Raw genomic sequence first — 17995 nt, 5'->3', positions numbered from 1 at the left:
ACAGAAACAGTGCTGAGTTAACCAAAATGCATCAAAAAACCAGTCATGTATATACAATGGGTCAAGATCTGGGCAATTGAACCAGGCGTTAAACATTTTAAAATGACAAGATGTTTTGCACCATTGTTTCACTGATATAGGGAGCACATTGTGTCCCTCAGAATGAGATCAAATAAAGGTTCCAGAGTGACTATTTTGTCACTTAGCATTTCAAACATGGTCAAGACAATAACTGCAGTGTTTTGTAAAAAAATGGCTATTCATCACAGTACTGTGGTAAAAGGTGGCATCGGGGTTGTGCATTCAGAAGCTTTTAGAATACTAATGTGAACCTTGTTCCAACAAAAGTGATCGAACATTCACAATTGATTTTGTCAGTAAAATGTGGTTCCTTTGCAAATGTGTAATTCTATGAAACCATTCATTCACACCCAAAATATTTTAGTAAGCTCTGCAACTGTAATAGTAGAAATTTGTTAAACACCTGCTATTATTTAAAAGGCATAAAAACTCAATATATTGTATGTTCAGGAAGATTTTCCCACCGGGCCTCCCCTCTATGTTTCTTTGTACTCAGTGTTACATCTTCAGGTTCCATTTCCATTTGACTCATTCAAAGCCCCAACACGTCAACCATTGTAGCTTTATATGCTCACCAATATTTAAAAAGATATCTATATCTATATATATTTAAATGTACTCCAACTAATGTATGCTATTGAAATAAAATAATTTAATTATAAAACATTGAGGCAAAGCCCTAAATCATATTGGCTTTTTTAAACAATCCATTAAACTAAAAAGCTAATTCATAACAAATTTGATCTAGCACTTAATCTGGTATTTTTCAAAATAACTTTTTTGTAACAGTAATACATGAAGTAATTAATAAACAATTGTTGAAGTCATCTTTTATTTTATAACTAATTGCATGTAGACTTTAATATTACAATATACACTCAGAGGTCACTTTATTAGGTACACCTTAGAACCGTGTGGTCTTCTGCTGCAGCCCATCTACTTAAAGAATTGATGTATTGTGCATTTAGGGATGCTCTTCTGCACACAATCATTGTAATGCATGGTAACTTGAGTTATTGCTACCTTCCTGTCAGCTTGAACCAATCTGGCCATACTCCTCCAACTTCTCTCAAAACAAGGCGTTTTCACCCATTGAACTGCCACTCACTGGATGTTTTTTGTTTGTTTTTGAACCATTCACTGTAAACTCTAGAGATTGTTGTGTGTGAAAATCCTATGAGATTAATGGTTCCTGAGATACTTAAACCATCCTGCCTAGCACCAGCAATCATTCCATGGTCAAAATCACTTAGGTCACATTATTCCCCATTCTGATGTTTAATCTGAACAACTGAACATCAAGCATCTCTGCATGCTTTTATGCAGTGAGTTGCTGCCACAAGATTGACTGATTAGATATTTGTGTTATTAGGTACAGATGCACCTAGCAAAGTGGCTACTGAGTGTATTTCTAAACTGCTTTGTATAAAAAAGGTATTTAACAATCAACTATTACATCACATGCAAACTTTGTGGGTGGCATTTGTTCCAATTTCAGAATAAAGTTTATTTCTTTAGCAAAATGAAGTAATGCAAATATTCTAATAGACAGTTGATACACATGAAACATTTGTTAAAGCAACACAGAAAAGAAATACAGTATTTGTGATTCTTCAGTATCATACAAATATACATTTTCAAAAATACACAGTGACAATGGCATTTTTGTTCTTAATTTCTTATAAACAAAACACATTAGGACATCAAGAATACATGCTCAAGATAAGCCATACTGGTAATTAATGGTTATCCATATCCATGTCTCTCTGTCAAATTTCTTTCATTTACACTCAGCTGGCCACTTAGTTTCATCAGTAACTTCACAATTAGACCAGCCTGCAGGATAGAAACAAGAAATAAAATGTAATTGAAAGATAAAAAGAGAAAATGAAATAATTCCACTCTATATTATTTACAGAGTAACATATTTACTTGATAAAGGTGATACTCTGAGAGGATGATCGGGGTCTCTCTTCCACACATCAGAGATATCTATCAGGTGTGCTGCATATGCAGAGCCCTTAGCATTGTCAATGATCCCTCCCATTGCCCAACCATCTCTTTAGCATCAGGCAAGAGGTATGTAGCATTAGAACAAGAACGGCTGGATGGGAAACAACTTCTTCCCCAGCCATAAGACTACTGAACTTCTGCCTCCACCCAGGTCTCATCATGCATTAATTGTTAAACTTGTGTCATAAACACAGCTTATTAGTTGTTCATTTACTTGTGGTAATACTACCTTATGTGTTACGTGTGTGAGTTATTCAGTACTGTGTTGAGCACCTTCATCCAGAGGAACATTGTTTATTTTACTAGTATACATGTATATGGTTGTATGATAATAAACTAAACTTGAACTTGATAATTGTTCACCTAAACTATTATTGTCACCAACTCCTGATACTGTTTTAAAATGAGAAAAGAAATTATATTTACCTCACTATTCATAATGATTTCTTACCTGCTTTGTGTGTACAACAAGGCTCATTTTATTTTCCAAACTGTGAATTTGAAAGTAGGCATCTGCTTCACCCAACTGCCACATGAGGGAGCCGTACTTAAGGCTAATCAGCAAAGCCTAACAAGAATTCAAGATGTATCAAAAAAACTACCATCAATCACTTCTGTAATTCTAAAGTACTCAGCAAATATCAGCAACAATGAACAATTCCCATCATAAATGGTCAAAGTATATACAGTATATCTGTGCAGTAGTAGTACAAGTCAGATAGGGAAAGGGCTTCCCTTTCTTCTGATGTTCTAACCTGAACAGTACCAGTTTTAATTTATTAGTTGTTACTTCGCAAACAATCAAATCATGGCATCTATTTCTACAAATTCACAATTAAAAAATGTCTTCCAAATATACAATATACATTGAAAAACCAAAGCCACGTTTTTTGATCTCTACCATAATTTTCATTTCCTGTCCACCAACTCAGCAAATAACTAAAACTACAACAGAATGTTTCAACCTTTGACCTCAAGATGAGATCCAGAACATCAATTAGATACCAATTCTCTCCTTCAGAATATCCCCTGAATCAAGCCCTGATGCACATCAGCTGTTGCTGAATTTCTCATCTATTCAAATGTATTCTGGCTACAACCTGATCATCCAAAATTCTGCAAACGTACCCCAACAAAATGTCTTCTTCACCTTTCACTTATGTGCATGGAGATTTTGGGAAGCAATTGCCAGATTTAAAATTTTAATCTTGCTTTCAAATTATTCCATGGCCTTTCCTCTCCCTATCTCTAATTCCCTCCTGTCCTAATATCCTCCTAAGATTATCAAAATCCCACTGACTCTGGGCTTTTCTGCCTGTGAACTAAATTAACCTATCACTGGTGACTAGCTTAAATACTAATTCCCTTGCCCTGGAATTCTCTCTTTAAATATCTGCATGTCACTCTTGCCTTTTAGGATATGAATTAACCCTTCTACTCTGACCAACAATCCGTTCATTTACTCTCACCAACTCTGATCATCTACTCTGACCAACATATCAGAATGAAAATATCTTTGCTAATGCTTCTAAAGCACTATATAAATCCAAGTCATTATTTTTTTGAGGAGTTAATATAAGTTGCTGTTACAAGTTTTTACTTTGAAAGCAATTTCATGTAGGAAGCACCTGAAAGTATTAAATAAACCTGCATTTGTCACATTATGAACTTATTGGGATTTATACAGTAAAATTACCTTTGTTTCCATGTTGAGCAAATGCAGACCTCTTGTGTTTACACCTACATAAACCTTGACAACCTTATGACCACTTGAGCTAGCCTTGGTATATATTTGTCCTGTGAAAAAGGCTGCTCCGTAGGTTGGAAATTCCCAGCAAATTTGCAGGAAGAGTCGTTGAAGATGGTGCATCTCCTTACTGATCCCTTCACGGCTACTTAGGCCCTATTAGAGATTACATTCTTTTAGATATGTATTCAAAAGGAAAAAAATTACAAATACTCAAAGGGAGAGAATGAGGTTTGTAAAATAGTTTCACATCTACTTGGTAATTTAAAAAAGTGCATCAAATATTATTGTTAAAAATAACAATTTACAATGGAAAAACCTATTTATTTTTCCATTGTTAAAATAAATTCCACTGTGTTATTGTTTTAAGGTTTGTCAAACTTGTGCCGAAAGATATTACTGAAAATATTTCAAAAACATACTGTTTTACATTAATATGACAGGGAGTTCAAGGATAAGAGAGGAGCCAGAAGGGAAGTCAAGAAGGGACTTGGGAGAGTTAGAATGAGTAATGAAGAGACCTTGAGTAGTATTTAAGAGAATCCCAAGGCATTCTACACATACATCAAAAGCAAGTAGAGAACTAAGGAGAGAATAGAACTCCTCAAGGATAAAGAAGGGAACGTGCTTAAAAGATTTGGGTAATATTCTAAGTAAATACTTTGTGCCTGTATTTACCCAAGTGAAGGGTACAGAGGATTATGAAAATAGAATAAAGCATGCTAAGATGCTAGGGCATCTGAAGATTAGGAAAAAGGTAGTGTCTGTGTATCTTTGCTAGTCACAGGTATGGTGCCAGAGGACTGGCAAGCAACTAATGTTGTCCAATGAATTAGGAGAGGTTAAATTACATTTAAAAAAAAGAGAAGGTAATTGTAACATAGATTTCACAATGGTGCATTTTTGATGGCTCACATTTGAGAGCTATCTGTGTAGCTTTAATATACATTGTTTGAAAAAGTGCCCAAAGGTCCACATAATGTATCAGAGATTAAACAAGGCAATTACTAACTAAAAAAAAATCTTGAAATAATTAACTTGAAACACTTGACATTTACCATAAGAATGTAGAGATTTTTAAAAATAATTATGATATCTTGGTGGAGCTGTGGTGACATTTTTCCTTGGTTTAGGTAACAAATGAAAACAGGTCATCAAATTTATTATGAAGAGAGAGATTACATGAAATTTTGGTAAATACTGCAATTTAAACCTCAGAAATAGTACAGGATAAATGGATCATTTGGGATTTGTCTAGTAAAGACCATGCACAGACACTGCTGGTAGCAATTATTCAAGGAAGATTAATTAGGAGTTCTTTTTCCACTTATTAATTTGTTTCAGACTTCTAATTTAAATTATATATTCAAACCACAGACACCAAATACTATAAAAGCTATAAATCTGAAATAAAGCAAAAAATGCTGATAAACATTAAGAAAAACAAAGTAAGTATTTTAGGGTCAATGACTCATCAGGTCTGATAATAGATCATTAACCCAAGGAGCTAAGCCTTCTTTCACATTAGCATAGATATGACCTGATCATTATTTTCTGTTTTAATTTAAACTACATTCTTGCTGATGGATATTATAAAAATTGGAAATATGGCAGTTTGAAATCAGTACATTAGTTTTCTATGGTACAATTCTCTTCTCCTTATTCAAATGTAAATTCACCTCTCTTAATTCACTAATTTACATGTCATATTATTATCTGGAGAATGTACAGGAGAATAACATTTTGTTCCACTTATGCTAATTTTGGCACAGATATGAAACAAAACACATGGGTTACACTACTGATCTGGAGACATTCCAGTATCCGTAAGTCACCTTTGTACATCGGAGGAATAGAGAGAAAGAAGCTGATCATCACTTTTTCCTCCTAACTCATGGACATAGGTGAATTAAAAGCGTAAGTAAGCTGAACATTTAATAAAATATGAAATAACAGCAAATCCTACTTATGTGGGTGCGCTTTTATTTTGCCAGTTGGGGGAGGGAGTATTGTTGCTTACGCACGGGAGCAGGGAGCTGGGGGGGGTGGATTTCGGGGTTCTCACACTTAACTGTTGTTCATTCTTTGGGGCACTTCTCTGTTTTCGTGGATGTTTGTGAAGAAAAAGCATTTCAGGATGTATATTGTATACATTTCTCTGACATTAAGTTGGACCTTTGAACCTTTCATCTTTCCTAAGACAGTTGAGGAAGCTTGGTATGGGCCCCCACGTCCTAAGAACTTACTGCAGGCGCACAACTGAGAGCATCCTGACTGGCTGCATCACTGCCTGGTATGGGAACTGTACCTCCCTTAATCGCAGGATTCTGCAGAGAGTGGTGCAGATAGCCCAGCGCATCTGTAGTGTGAACTTCCCATGAGTCAGGACATTTACAAAGATTAGTTTGAAAAAAGGGTCCGAAGCATCATTGGGGACCCGAGTCACCCCAACCACAATCTATTCCAGTGCTACCATCCGGGAAATGGTACCGCAGCATAAAAACCAGGACCAACAAGCTCCGGGACAGCTTCTTCCACCGGGCCATCTGACTGATTAACTCACGCTGATTTGAGTGTATTTCTATATTATATTGACTGTTCTATTTATTATAAATTATGAATTACTATGATTGCACATTGCACACTTAGACAGACATGTAATGTAAAGATTTTTACTCCTCATGTATGTGAAGGATGTAAGAAGTAAAGTCAATTCCATTCAATTCAAATGGTATTACATTTAGAAAGCAGCATGATAAATATTAAAGAATAACTTGAAACTGACCTTATACTCCTGTAGAATCCTACCAATCCAATGTGGACCCTTGCTTTTCACCTTGGTGCATGGTAATATACATTTGAGATTTTCCTCACTAAAAATGTTAAGAAACAGAAACAAGTTAGAACTACAGCAAACAAACACAGATAACAGACACACAATGTTCACTTCAACAGTATAGCTAAACACTGAAAGATGCAGAGGGAAAATATTTTGTCAAATAACAAAATAAAATTCTTGCTTTTTACAGAAACTATTTGATCTTAGTCAAGATGAACTCTGTAAGTGCAGTTAATTTCCCTGAGAATCCCTTTGCATGGGAAGGGAAATTAATTAAGTATAGTTTCTGTAACAGGAAGGACACATTTAAGCAAATTAGGTGAAGAATTCTGTTTGCCTCTGATAAACTGCAGAGTGATACTGAGTATTCACAAACATGGGGTTATTTACTTCATTAAAACATGAGAAATTCACAAAGAACTATATTTCATTATTGAGGAAAATAGCAGTTACAAAAAAAAAGAACTACATCTATCTTTGTCAATTCTTCCCATGCTCAATAAATCAATACCAAAGTTTAAAAATTGAAAAGACTAAATCTCTGAAGGGAAAAAAATTCCATATGTACAATGGACTCTGGTTAGTTGGGACAACACCTTATATGGGACAACTCTTAAAGAACAAACGGTAATCAAGAAAATAGCTGAGGTTCCCTTCATTTATTTGGAACACTATGCTATTTAATTGTGACAGAAGACCATTGCTGAACAGTTTCTAACTAGCATCAGTCACATTAACTTGTGTGGCTGTTAAGACACTACACTGTGCTCTGAGAGAACAGTATTTAAACAGCATCAGCTGTGTGTTCAAAAAGCAGTGATTCTTGATACTGATAGTTGGCACGAAATAAGCAATAAGACAATTCGGAGTTGCTTTGCTCACTATGGTTTTAAGCATTTAGGCTTTGAAATGTCAGAAATAGCCAGAAGTAAATATGAAACAATTTCACTACTTCAATCTCCAAAAAGAAAGTATAATCATCTACATGACATCCAGAATTAAGTACTGCACTATTAATATTCTTGGGGTAACCTGAACCACCCTGAAGTATATGCCGTCTTTTCCAAAGGGACAATTCTGAATGGAACTTCATTAGTAATAGAAAAATGTTTCAAAAAGTGACAGCTCATGTTTACTTCCTGTAATAATAAGAACTGGATCACTTTGCTTTCATTTATTCATGTTATTACTGTAAAATAGACAATCAGGGTTTCAAAGGGACAATCATTTGAGTGAGATGCACATATTTAAAGCACTGAAGTAATATTACGTTTCTCAGCCAGAAAACCAAAATAATCAATTGTGAGATGGAGGTAGTAGATAAGATCATTAAAAATCTTGAACTAATATCCTAGTAGATTTGCTCTATCTGCCTTGTCCATCACTAATAGGCATACTTACTTAAGGAATCCTTGCTTATGCTTTTTACTGTCATAATTTCCATAGATGATTTGAAGGAGGAGACCAGCCAAAATTATCAACTGACTGTCAGCACACGGATATAATCCTTTCAGCAGGTTACTACGTGCCTCATCAAATAGAATGAGGATAGCCAATGGATCGTCCACCTTTAACAAACAAAATATATGAAAATCAAAAAATAAACTGCAGATGCTGGAAGTCTGAAATAACAAAAGGAAATTCTTGGAATTGATGATAAGCTCAGAGAGCATCTCTGGAAAGGTAAACAGAATTATGTTTCAGGCTAAAGACCTTTTATCAGAACTGGGAAAACAATGGGGTGCAGAAAAGGATGCCTTGAATGATTGCAAGTTACACAGACAGAGAGGGAAGGGGGCCTTAACAATATGAGACTAAACCTTTCTCCAAGGTCCCTAGAACTTTAACTGGTTTTTTCACTTTCCTAAACACAAGACATTCTGTAGATGCAGGAAACTATGAGCAACACACATCAAAATGCTAGAAGAACTCAGAAAGATGGGCAGTATCTATGGAGGAGAATAAATTGTCAACATTTCATGCTGAGACCCTTCATCAAGACAGGAAATGAAGGGGGCAGAAGGCAGAATGCCACTTTCCTAGTTCTCATGAGGGACTTTGACTTAACCATTAATTATTTTTCCTTCCACAAATGCTGCCTAAACGAATGAGTATTTCTTTTTGTTTTTAAGTTAATATATAGATTATGTACCTAGCACCATGTAAACTATGCTTAAACATTTTTGATACAATATTAAATCCACATCAGCATAGGTGATAACATAAAATCATCAGTGGACAAGACCTCAAATTGATTACTAAAGCAAAATTGCAATAGTTACAATCAATACATTATAATTTCCAAAACACTTAATTATACATAGGTCAATATAAGTGAAAACTACATTTATGACCAATTCAATACAATACTTACTCTTTTTTTTGCATTATTTTAATGCCAACCTTTCCAAGATGCATACCTCACAATCCATGGACTGAGGGAAACAGCCCCATGCTGCCAGGCTATTGCAGATGCTGCAATGGTAATGTCAGCAAGGGAAGACTAGCAGGAATGATTTGCTCACTACTTTCCAATTCTTGAACATGTAACACCCAGTGACTGCAAATTAAAGATTCTGTTTGAATCTGATCAAGGAATAATGGAACTGCAGACACTGATGAGTCCATTTATAGTTTAGAAACCATAGTGTATTTTGATTTTAATTATAATTTTAGAATGACATATACGAAATTCAAAGCAAACTCTCATTTTCTTATCAATTCACTTCACAACAGGTTTGAGGTCCTTGACATGAAAGTTTTTTTAATTCGAACAACATTTTAATCCCAAACATGTTTAAAAATGAAAATTATTTCCAGTTTCATGAACTAAAGTGGGGCAGATATAATAATTTGGAGTATGGTATATGGTTTTGGTCATTCAGCTATAGAAGAGATGCGGCTAAACTGGAAAGAGTGCAGAAAAGATTTATAAGGATGTTGCCAGGACTACAAGTCCTGACTTTAGGAAGAGGTTGGCCAGACTGGGTCTTTATTTCTGTTTATGTGGCAGACTGAGGAGTGATCTTACAGAAATGTTTATAAAGTTCTCAGAGGCATAGATAAGGTGGATGGCAACAGTCTTTTCCGCAAGAGGAGGGAAGTTCAAAACAAAGAGGCATAGATTTAGGGTGAGAAGGGAAGGATTTAAAAAGGACACGAGAAGAAACTTTTTCTTCACAGAGAGTGGTGTGGTGAGAGTATATGGAATGAGCTGTCAGAGAAAGTGGTGGTGGAGGCAGGTTCAAAAAATATGACTTAAGAAGCACTTGGATAGGTATATGGGAGGGGGGACTTTAAGGGATATGGGCTGAAATCAGGGACTAATTGGGACTAACTGGGTGGGCACCTCACCTCGGTCAGCATGGACTTATTGGCCAAAGGACCTATATGTGACTATAAAAATCTTACTTTAAACTTTGCAAAAAAAATCAACAAAATAGAAATAAACCATGAAAATGAAAGAGAAGTGGTATGGGGAGGGGAGTGAGTAGAACTTATCCCAATTATTTCTCAGTTATCATCATACACAAGAGAACAGTGGAAAGAGCAGAGAAAGCATTGAGAACCATCAAGAGTTATAACAACAGATCCATTGTAGGAACAGTTTACCAGAACAACGCATTTCCTCAAACACTGAAATGAATTTTTGTTACGTCAAAGTTTGCTATCTTTATTACTATGACTAAGGGTTAGTTTTAGCAGTGAAAGAATAGTGATAGTAAGGTTAAAAATAATGTATATGTAACTAACTAAACAATCTATGAACATTAACCTTCTTCTCATTTTCTAGCTGAAGTCGCACATCCCTACGCAGGAAAAGTTGTGGCTTTTCCAAATGAGGATCAAGGCATGTTAATTCCATAACAATTTCCGGCCAGTCTCGCAGGTGCTGAAGTGATTTATGATATGGCTTGAGTTGCAAACCTGGACAAAGAAATTCATGTTATTTTAATGAAGCAGTAGCTTACATCTATGAAAAAAACTGATATGCCTTAAAGTCAATAATCAGAAAGTGAGAAATTTCAGTGGGTTACACGCAGACATTTCACTTCTGGGAATTAACTTGAAATATAACTGTCTCAGAGTGATGGTGTGAAAGCCAACTTTCCCACAGATTTTCAGTATTCAAAAATAAGAGCTTGGGTGCTCTTAATCTATTTTCTGCTGAATGCTGGCTTGTACCATTAAAATGGCCCAACTGTCCCATAGTCTTTTCAGCTCACGACAGTTGAATGAATGCTCAAAGGCAACAGTGAATAGTATCCTCATTTTAAAAACAAAATTGACAAAATGCACAAAAAGATCAAAGCAAGTTAAATATCTCTATTGTATTCAGAATTTATGATAGATCTAACAGAAGGTTTGAGTGGTAAGATTTTCACACAAAGGTTAATGAATGAGCTGCCTCGGGGATTTGGAGGCAGGTACAATTACAGTGTATGAAAGGTGTTTGGACAAGTACCTGGATTGGAAAGTTATATATACTTAATGCAGAGAAATGAGAATAATTCAGATGATGTCATGAACAAGGTGGACCAAAAAGGACAGTTTCTGAGCTACAAAGTTTTATGATTTTTATGATCTCAGAAATGCCAAAAATGACAAATATAACTTATTTCAGGATTGGAAAACAATCAAAATAATTAGCTATGTTTCAAAATGCTTACTAAAATTTCTCCTGATACCATGCTTACACCACCATTTTTATTTTATTCTATTTTAAAAACGGATTGAAAATTACATCCCTGACAATATCTGGCCATTTAACTTGCATGAAAATATTAATAACCACATATTAAATTGTTTTTTTAACTTTCTTACTGAGGTTCTCAGAGCAGATCCAGATGGTAAAGTACTGTTGTGTTTCCTGTGAAAGCCGCATGCCTTCCATAATCTGCTGCACTGTTGTATTGTTACCATGCCTCAGCTCAACAGCACGGTATGACCCATCAGTACGATAAATCCTAACTTTCTCGTACTAATCAAAGAATAAAAAAGTACAAGTTAAAATTTAACTATATTTTAAATGTTTCTGAAAAGTTTATCCTTCTGATTATAATGCAAAATGAACTAATCAACACCATAAAAGACAAATTCATAAAAGCATTCCCTGAGAAACATAAGCGCAGGATTTGCTGCCTGGAATTGTCAGCCCATTCATGAATCCTGCACAAATGAAAAACCTCTTAATATGTTACAAACATGAGGAAATCTGCAGATGCTGGAAATCCAAAGCAACACATAGAAAATGCTGGAGGAACTCAGCAAGTCAGGCAGCATCTATGTAAAAGAGTTAGCAGTTGACCTCTCAGGCCGAGACCCTTCTTTAGACAAGTTCTGCCAGTTGAACTCAATATCAAGGCCCATGTTGATACAGAAGCTTGATGGAATTCTAGTGAAGAATCTACTCTCAGAACCCATGACACATTGAGCTGTGTAATTAATCCATTCACTTCACTGGAAATTTTAGGACTACAAGAAGAACAGGCAATATTTTAAACCCCCAGCACTCAGGACATGCGCGCTTTCTCATTGTTACCATCAAGAAGGAGATTCAGAAGCTGAAGGCATGCACTCAGAATTCAGGATGGCTTTTTCCCTCTGCCCTCCAATTTCTAAATGGACATTGAACCTATGAACATTACCTCGCTAATGTTTTTTTCAATTTCTGTTTTTGCACTACTTAACTATTTAATATACACACACACACTTACATAGGCCAGCAATATTCAGCCTTATTCTGATTTTTGTTTCCCTTAATGTTTTTAACTTATAAATATGTTTAGATGATCTTATATTTTTAAAATTTCTTTTTAATGATTTAATTGTTCACTTGAATTTAACAGTTTTAAAAGTTTTCTGCAAGTTAGACAGAGAAACACTGAACAACTGACAGTGGACAATAAAGCTGAGATGTTGTGGTTTCACCATCTATTTGAGATCTTCAGTTTTGCTGGCCCACCCAAACATACAGTATCACTAACATCACTGAAGGTTCTTTATGCTCAGGACATTTTCAGCAGGCAAAATTATTTTTGTAATTGCAGATAAGGTAATGATACAATATCAACATCTTCTGTTGGTGTTAGGGAGTATTCTGGAGTTAAGTGAATATAGCAGGTATCAATTCAAGCAAGAACCAGTTTTCAGTTCTTATTGTATATTGCAAGCAGTGAATTGAAATTGAAAGCACAGGCTACTTACCAGACTAAAAGATAAGACTTGCAAAATGGTGACTATATTTGCATATACATCAGCCAAATGGTGGCAACTATTTACTTATGTATGTATTTACTTATTGACCAGCAATTAATTACTGTCCAGCAATCCCCTAATTTAATCCTAGCATAATGACAGGACAACTTGCAATGACCAATTAACCTACCAACCTGTATGTCTTTGGAATGTGGGAGTTATCTAGAGCACACAGAGGAAACCCGCACAGTCACAAGGAAAATGTACAAACTCCTCACAGGCAGATGTGGGAATAGGTAAAGTAATTTGCACCATTGTGATTTGAGTTAAAGGAAGTTTGCAGACTAGTCTGATATTATGTCAATTAGTTTGTCCCAGAGGTTTCTCCCACTGTAGATGTGCAATTCAGAGGAAGCACTGTCAACCCAAAGTATTGAAGTAAACAAAGTTATTGTAACTATTGAAACTGTATTGAATCACCTATTGATTTTAAGGGTATAAAAGTGTGATGTTCTTCTGAGTTTGTGAGACTCTACTGAGAGGATCTCTGGAAGAATGCCTGATTGTTGTGCTGAATTAAAGACTTCTGTATCACCAGCTTCAGTCTCTCTCTGATGACTGATGACAGTCACAACAGTTGGTATGTGCATGAGGGTAGAAATTCACAGGTCAGATTCAGTAAAATCCAGGCCTGCAGTATATTTTAATGCGCCACTTCAATGTTCATTAGTATCATAATCTGCACTGTAATATAAAATAACCTCTACATGATTTTGGAAATGTACATGTTCATGAGACAATTAACAGCAAGATACATTGAGTATCACAATTTTGTACTTTATAGCAATAATATGGTCTCTGTACTTCCTACACTTATGGGGGCATTATTCCAAATTCAGTTGCTGAGCCATCTTCAACAACTTATGGCCTTCATTGTCAATAATAACAATATTCATGCCAGTTCAATCCACCAATGTGCATGTTGGTTAGAAAATTAGAAATCTGCAGAAATGTGTGGGTTTCTATAGTTGACTCACCTTAGTCAACAAATGTATCAGAACAGATCATTGTTCCCACCTTACCAACTTATTTTGGCCCAAAGCACTATTACAAGGTAGGTAAAATTTGGTACATTTACACAATCCTTCTAAGATTTTAAAAATTAAATATTCATTCCTAAGTTTTGAAGATTTTCATCAGATATTGCTGTTCTAAAAACATGCAATTTCAAACACTGGTTAAAGTATAACAGCAAAGTTTTGTACATAGCAACATGATGCTTATAAAGTAATAAACAAAATATAAGTCTATGATTAAATATCAGACACAAACTAAACACTAAAACTATGTTTTCATTATTGAAGTAAAAATGACCAAGTCCATTAAATATCAGCATACTGATAAAACGCACAGCCTAGGATCTATCTAAAACAAAGTTCCAACAGTTAAAGAGTACTTGAACTTACTGGCTTATTCAGTGCATCAGTAAGAAGTTGTAATGTTTTTTCCCAATCATTCTGTTTGTTTTCTTTGCAGACTTGTATTGATGTCTTGCCCTGCTGGTCCACAATATGCTAGAATAATAAATATGCATAAAGTAACTCACCACAATTTGCAAGCATTCTATGATGCTATATCCATTATTAAAATATGATTCACACAAAGTTATTTGTCTGCGAACATATCCGTAAGCAACTGTTACAGAGCTGAATAGTTTTAAAGAAGCCAATTGAACTGTGATAGCAACTACTAGCCTTTTACATTTTTTAATGAATCCCCTGGATCCCTTTCTCTTTACCAATTACTATAAAACAAACTTTCAGGAAAGCAGAGGATAACTAGCAAGAAAGCTAGTATGGTCTATCAGGGGTGACAAACCTATGGCACATGTGCCCAAGATAGCACATGCAAAAATTTTGTTGGCACACAGCATGCAGTGACTCCCCGATTCTTTAAATCCTCCCAAAATAAAAAGGTACATAATGACTATTTTTACTGCCAAATGAAGCAGAGAACATTTTTTTTTACAACCCAAGAGCAGTGAGATGTTTTCACAGGAAATATTTCATGCCAGCCTGGTGCCATCTGGTATGTTGGGAGAACCTGTGTCATTGGATGACACATTTTGAAATTGTTGCAGACCTGGTCCACGCTTCAGTATATGGTTCTAGAAATCCAGAGAAACTGACTTGAGAAATCAGACAAGAGTTTCTCATCTCAGGCAGGAGGATTATAATCTTCATACTTTCCCAGAGAACTGTGAATGAAATATTAAGTAAATTCAAAGACAAAAGGATTTTTATACCACATGAGAATCAGGACCAGGTAACAACGTGGAGTTGCAATCAATGAATAGCTAAACCATTATCTTTTTGAAAGGCAGGAAAGCTCCTGGATTTCTCCTGTTCTTTTTCCTTATATTCATTTCTAGCAAACCTATACTCAATACCTTCAAGGTAAGTCCATCTTTCCTTAGACACTGAGACTAAAACTGAACATAGAATTTCAGACGCAATCTTACCACAGCATGTACAGTTTCAGGACAACTTCCTAACTCTCAATTCAATCTTCTTTCAATACAGGGAAAATACCATTTGCCCTCCTAACTCTTTCAATACTGGCATGAAAGCTTTCTGTCATTCATACACTAGCACACCAAGATCACTCCCAATACTTTATTTTTAAAAATATCTTATTATTTTTCATATCAAAGTGAATAACCTCACATTATATTCAATATGCATCTATATTTATCCCATCAAACTGTCAATAATCTTTAACAGACTCTGTGTCCCACTCAAAGTTCTGCTTGGTCCTTTCTCCTAAGGCATTAGCAAAGATTAAGTATAGCTTAGAGTTCAATACTAAACTTAAAGCATCCCATTGGAAACAGTGTATCCACATGGGCATAAGAAAATAAAGAACAAGAGCAGGAATAAGCTGCAAGGCCCTTTAAATCTGCTGCATAATTTAATAAGTTTATATTTGATATCAACCTCAGCTCCATTCCTGTTCTCAATAATGTTCTACAGGGTAATGAAATAACAATGATTTTCAGAGCCTTGAATACTTCCACTATCACTTTTATGAATAGAAGAAATAGGAGCAGAAGTCGGCTATCTGGCTCTACAAGCTTGCTCCACCATTCAATAAGATTATGGCTGATGTGGCTGTAGACTCAGCTCTAGCTACCTGCCTTTTCCCCATAACCCTCAATTCCTTTGTTATGCCAAAATCTATCTGTGTCTTAAATATATTTAATGAGGTAGCCTCTACTGTTTCTCTAGGTAGAAAATTCCAGATTCACTACTCTCTGGCATTGAAACAGTATCACCTCATCTCCATCCTAAATCTATTGCTCCAAATTGCAAGGCTATGCCCCCTAGTTCTAGTTTCACTCATCAATAGAAACAGCCTTTCAACCTGTATCTTACCTATCACTTTCATAGTGTGAGCAAGGCCTTGGGGAGTGCTGTTGAAAAGAGAGACCTAGAGGTAAAGTATATAGTTCCCTGGAAGTTTCAAAATATGTAAGTTGCTGGTGAGGAAGGCATACGGTATACTTCACTGGCAAAAGAAATTTTTCACACACAGAGTAGCTAATATGTGGAATAAGCTGCTGGAGGTGGTAGTGGAGGCAAGAGCAGTAACAAAATTTAAAAGGCATATGAACAGGTACCTGAATACGCAAATCATGGAAGGATGTGAAGGTGAAAGTATAGATAGTCATGATGGTCAACAGAGATATGATGAGCTAAAGGGCCTGTTTCTAACTTGTACAAACATGCAGCTCTGTGACTCAATAATGAAGAAAGAAGCTTTCAAAGTGTAGCTCACATGAAGACAAGAAGAAAGTGATGCAAAGAAATTGCTGAATCATACCCGATCAATCTCTGGATGCTGCAGCAGAAGTTGCACAATCTCTGCACGCCCTCCACCAGCTGCAAAATGTAGCGGGGAGCTGAGTTGTCCATTTAGAAGATTGGGATTACACTTTCCTTTTTCTAATAGGAATCGAGTAGCTTCAACTTTTCCATACCTAATGAGTAAATTGTGACAGGAAAATGTAAAAGACAGCAGCATACTTACATTCAATTACTTCTGCTTTTCAAATGAACATGATTTTGATTTTGTGATTTGGAACCTTTCTTCCATATTTAAGAAAACTGATTTGCTGTATCACCTCAATTTAATTTAACCAAGGAGATGATTGTTGACTTTAGAAAGGCAACTTTGGGACAGCACATCCCAGTTCTCACTGGTGGATCAGAGGTGGAAAGTGCAAGCAGCTTCAAATTCCTATATATTAATATCATAGATGACTGATCCTGGACCTTGTACATAAATACAAGCACAAGGAAGACATGCCAGTACCTATACTTTCTTAGAAACTTAAAGAGATTTGGCATATCACCAAATTTCTGCAGATGTATATTGTTGTAAGTATGCTAACTGGTTGCTTCATAGCCTGGCATAACATTTCCAATGCACGGGAACAGAAAAGCCCGCAGAGTCCTGGACAGTTAAGTCCATCATGGACCCAACCCTCCACACCATTGAGACCAGCTATAGGAGGTGCTGGCTCAAGGTAGTGGCACCTGTAATCAAGAATTTCCACCTTTGGGATCATGCTCTATTATCTGCTACTACCATCAGGCAGGAAGTACCATACACCACCAGGTTCCAGAACATCTACTTTCCAAACCCATCAGGTCGTGACCTGAACCTATGTCTCTAATTGTGTTTATTTCTCACTAATGTCTTACTTTTGCATAGTTTTTTCTGCTTTTTGTCTTGTCTGACTTACGAACGTCTTGTGTGTTGTCTGAACCTACACGCCTGGGATGCTGCTACAAGCAAGTTTTTCATTTTACAAGTCACTATACTTGCACATATGACAAAAGCTTGACTTGATTTAATTGTAAGTAGTGCAACGGAGATGACTGAAGTTCTGAAGATGATGTGGGTTTACTGAAAATAGATCCATACATCACATTTCTACACATCATCAGTTTTAAATACAGATAGAATAGAAATGTTGGTTTTACAACAAGATGAGATTTTTTTTAAATGGTAGAGCGGAGATAGAGCTGGTGCTCATTTTTGGACCCAAATTT

General features: G+C 35.8%; 1 protein-coding gene across 2 annotated transcripts in view; it reads right to left on the bottom strand.

Annotated features, from left to right (window-relative positions):
• Nucleotides 1-896: 896 nt before the first annotated feature.
• Nucleotides 897-17995, bottom strand: part of krit1 (KRIT1 ankyrin repeat containing) — a 48048-nt gene continuing 30949 nt past the window's right edge. For both annotated transcript variants that reach the window (XM_073054480.1, XM_073054481.1), the window contains exons 9-17: nt 16761-16917; nt 14345-14452; nt 11505-11661; nt 10456-10607; nt 8082-8248; nt 6627-6714; nt 3791-3997; nt 2546-2662; nt 897-1917 (exon numbers count right to left, since the gene is read on the bottom strand). In XM_073054480.1, the coding sequence (XP_072910581.1) occupies nt 1828-1917; nt 2546-2662; nt 3791-3997; nt 6627-6714; nt 8082-8248; nt 10456-10607; nt 11505-11661; nt 14345-14452; nt 16761-16917 (1243 nt within the window). In that variant the 3' untranslated portion in view covers nt 897-1827. The remainder of the gene's footprint in view (nt 1918-2545; nt 2663-3790; nt 3998-6626; nt 6715-8081; nt 8249-10455; nt 10608-11504; nt 11662-14344; nt 14453-16760; nt 16918-17995) is intronic.

This window comes from Hemitrygon akajei, chromosome 8, assembly GCF_048418815.1.
Source record: "Hemitrygon akajei chromosome 8, sHemAka1.3, whole genome shotgun sequence".
Lineage (NCBI taxonomy): Eukaryota > Metazoa > Chordata > Chondrichthyes > Myliobatiformes > Dasyatidae > Hemitrygon > Hemitrygon akajei.
This window is presented reverse-complemented; position numbering and strand designations above follow the sequence as displayed.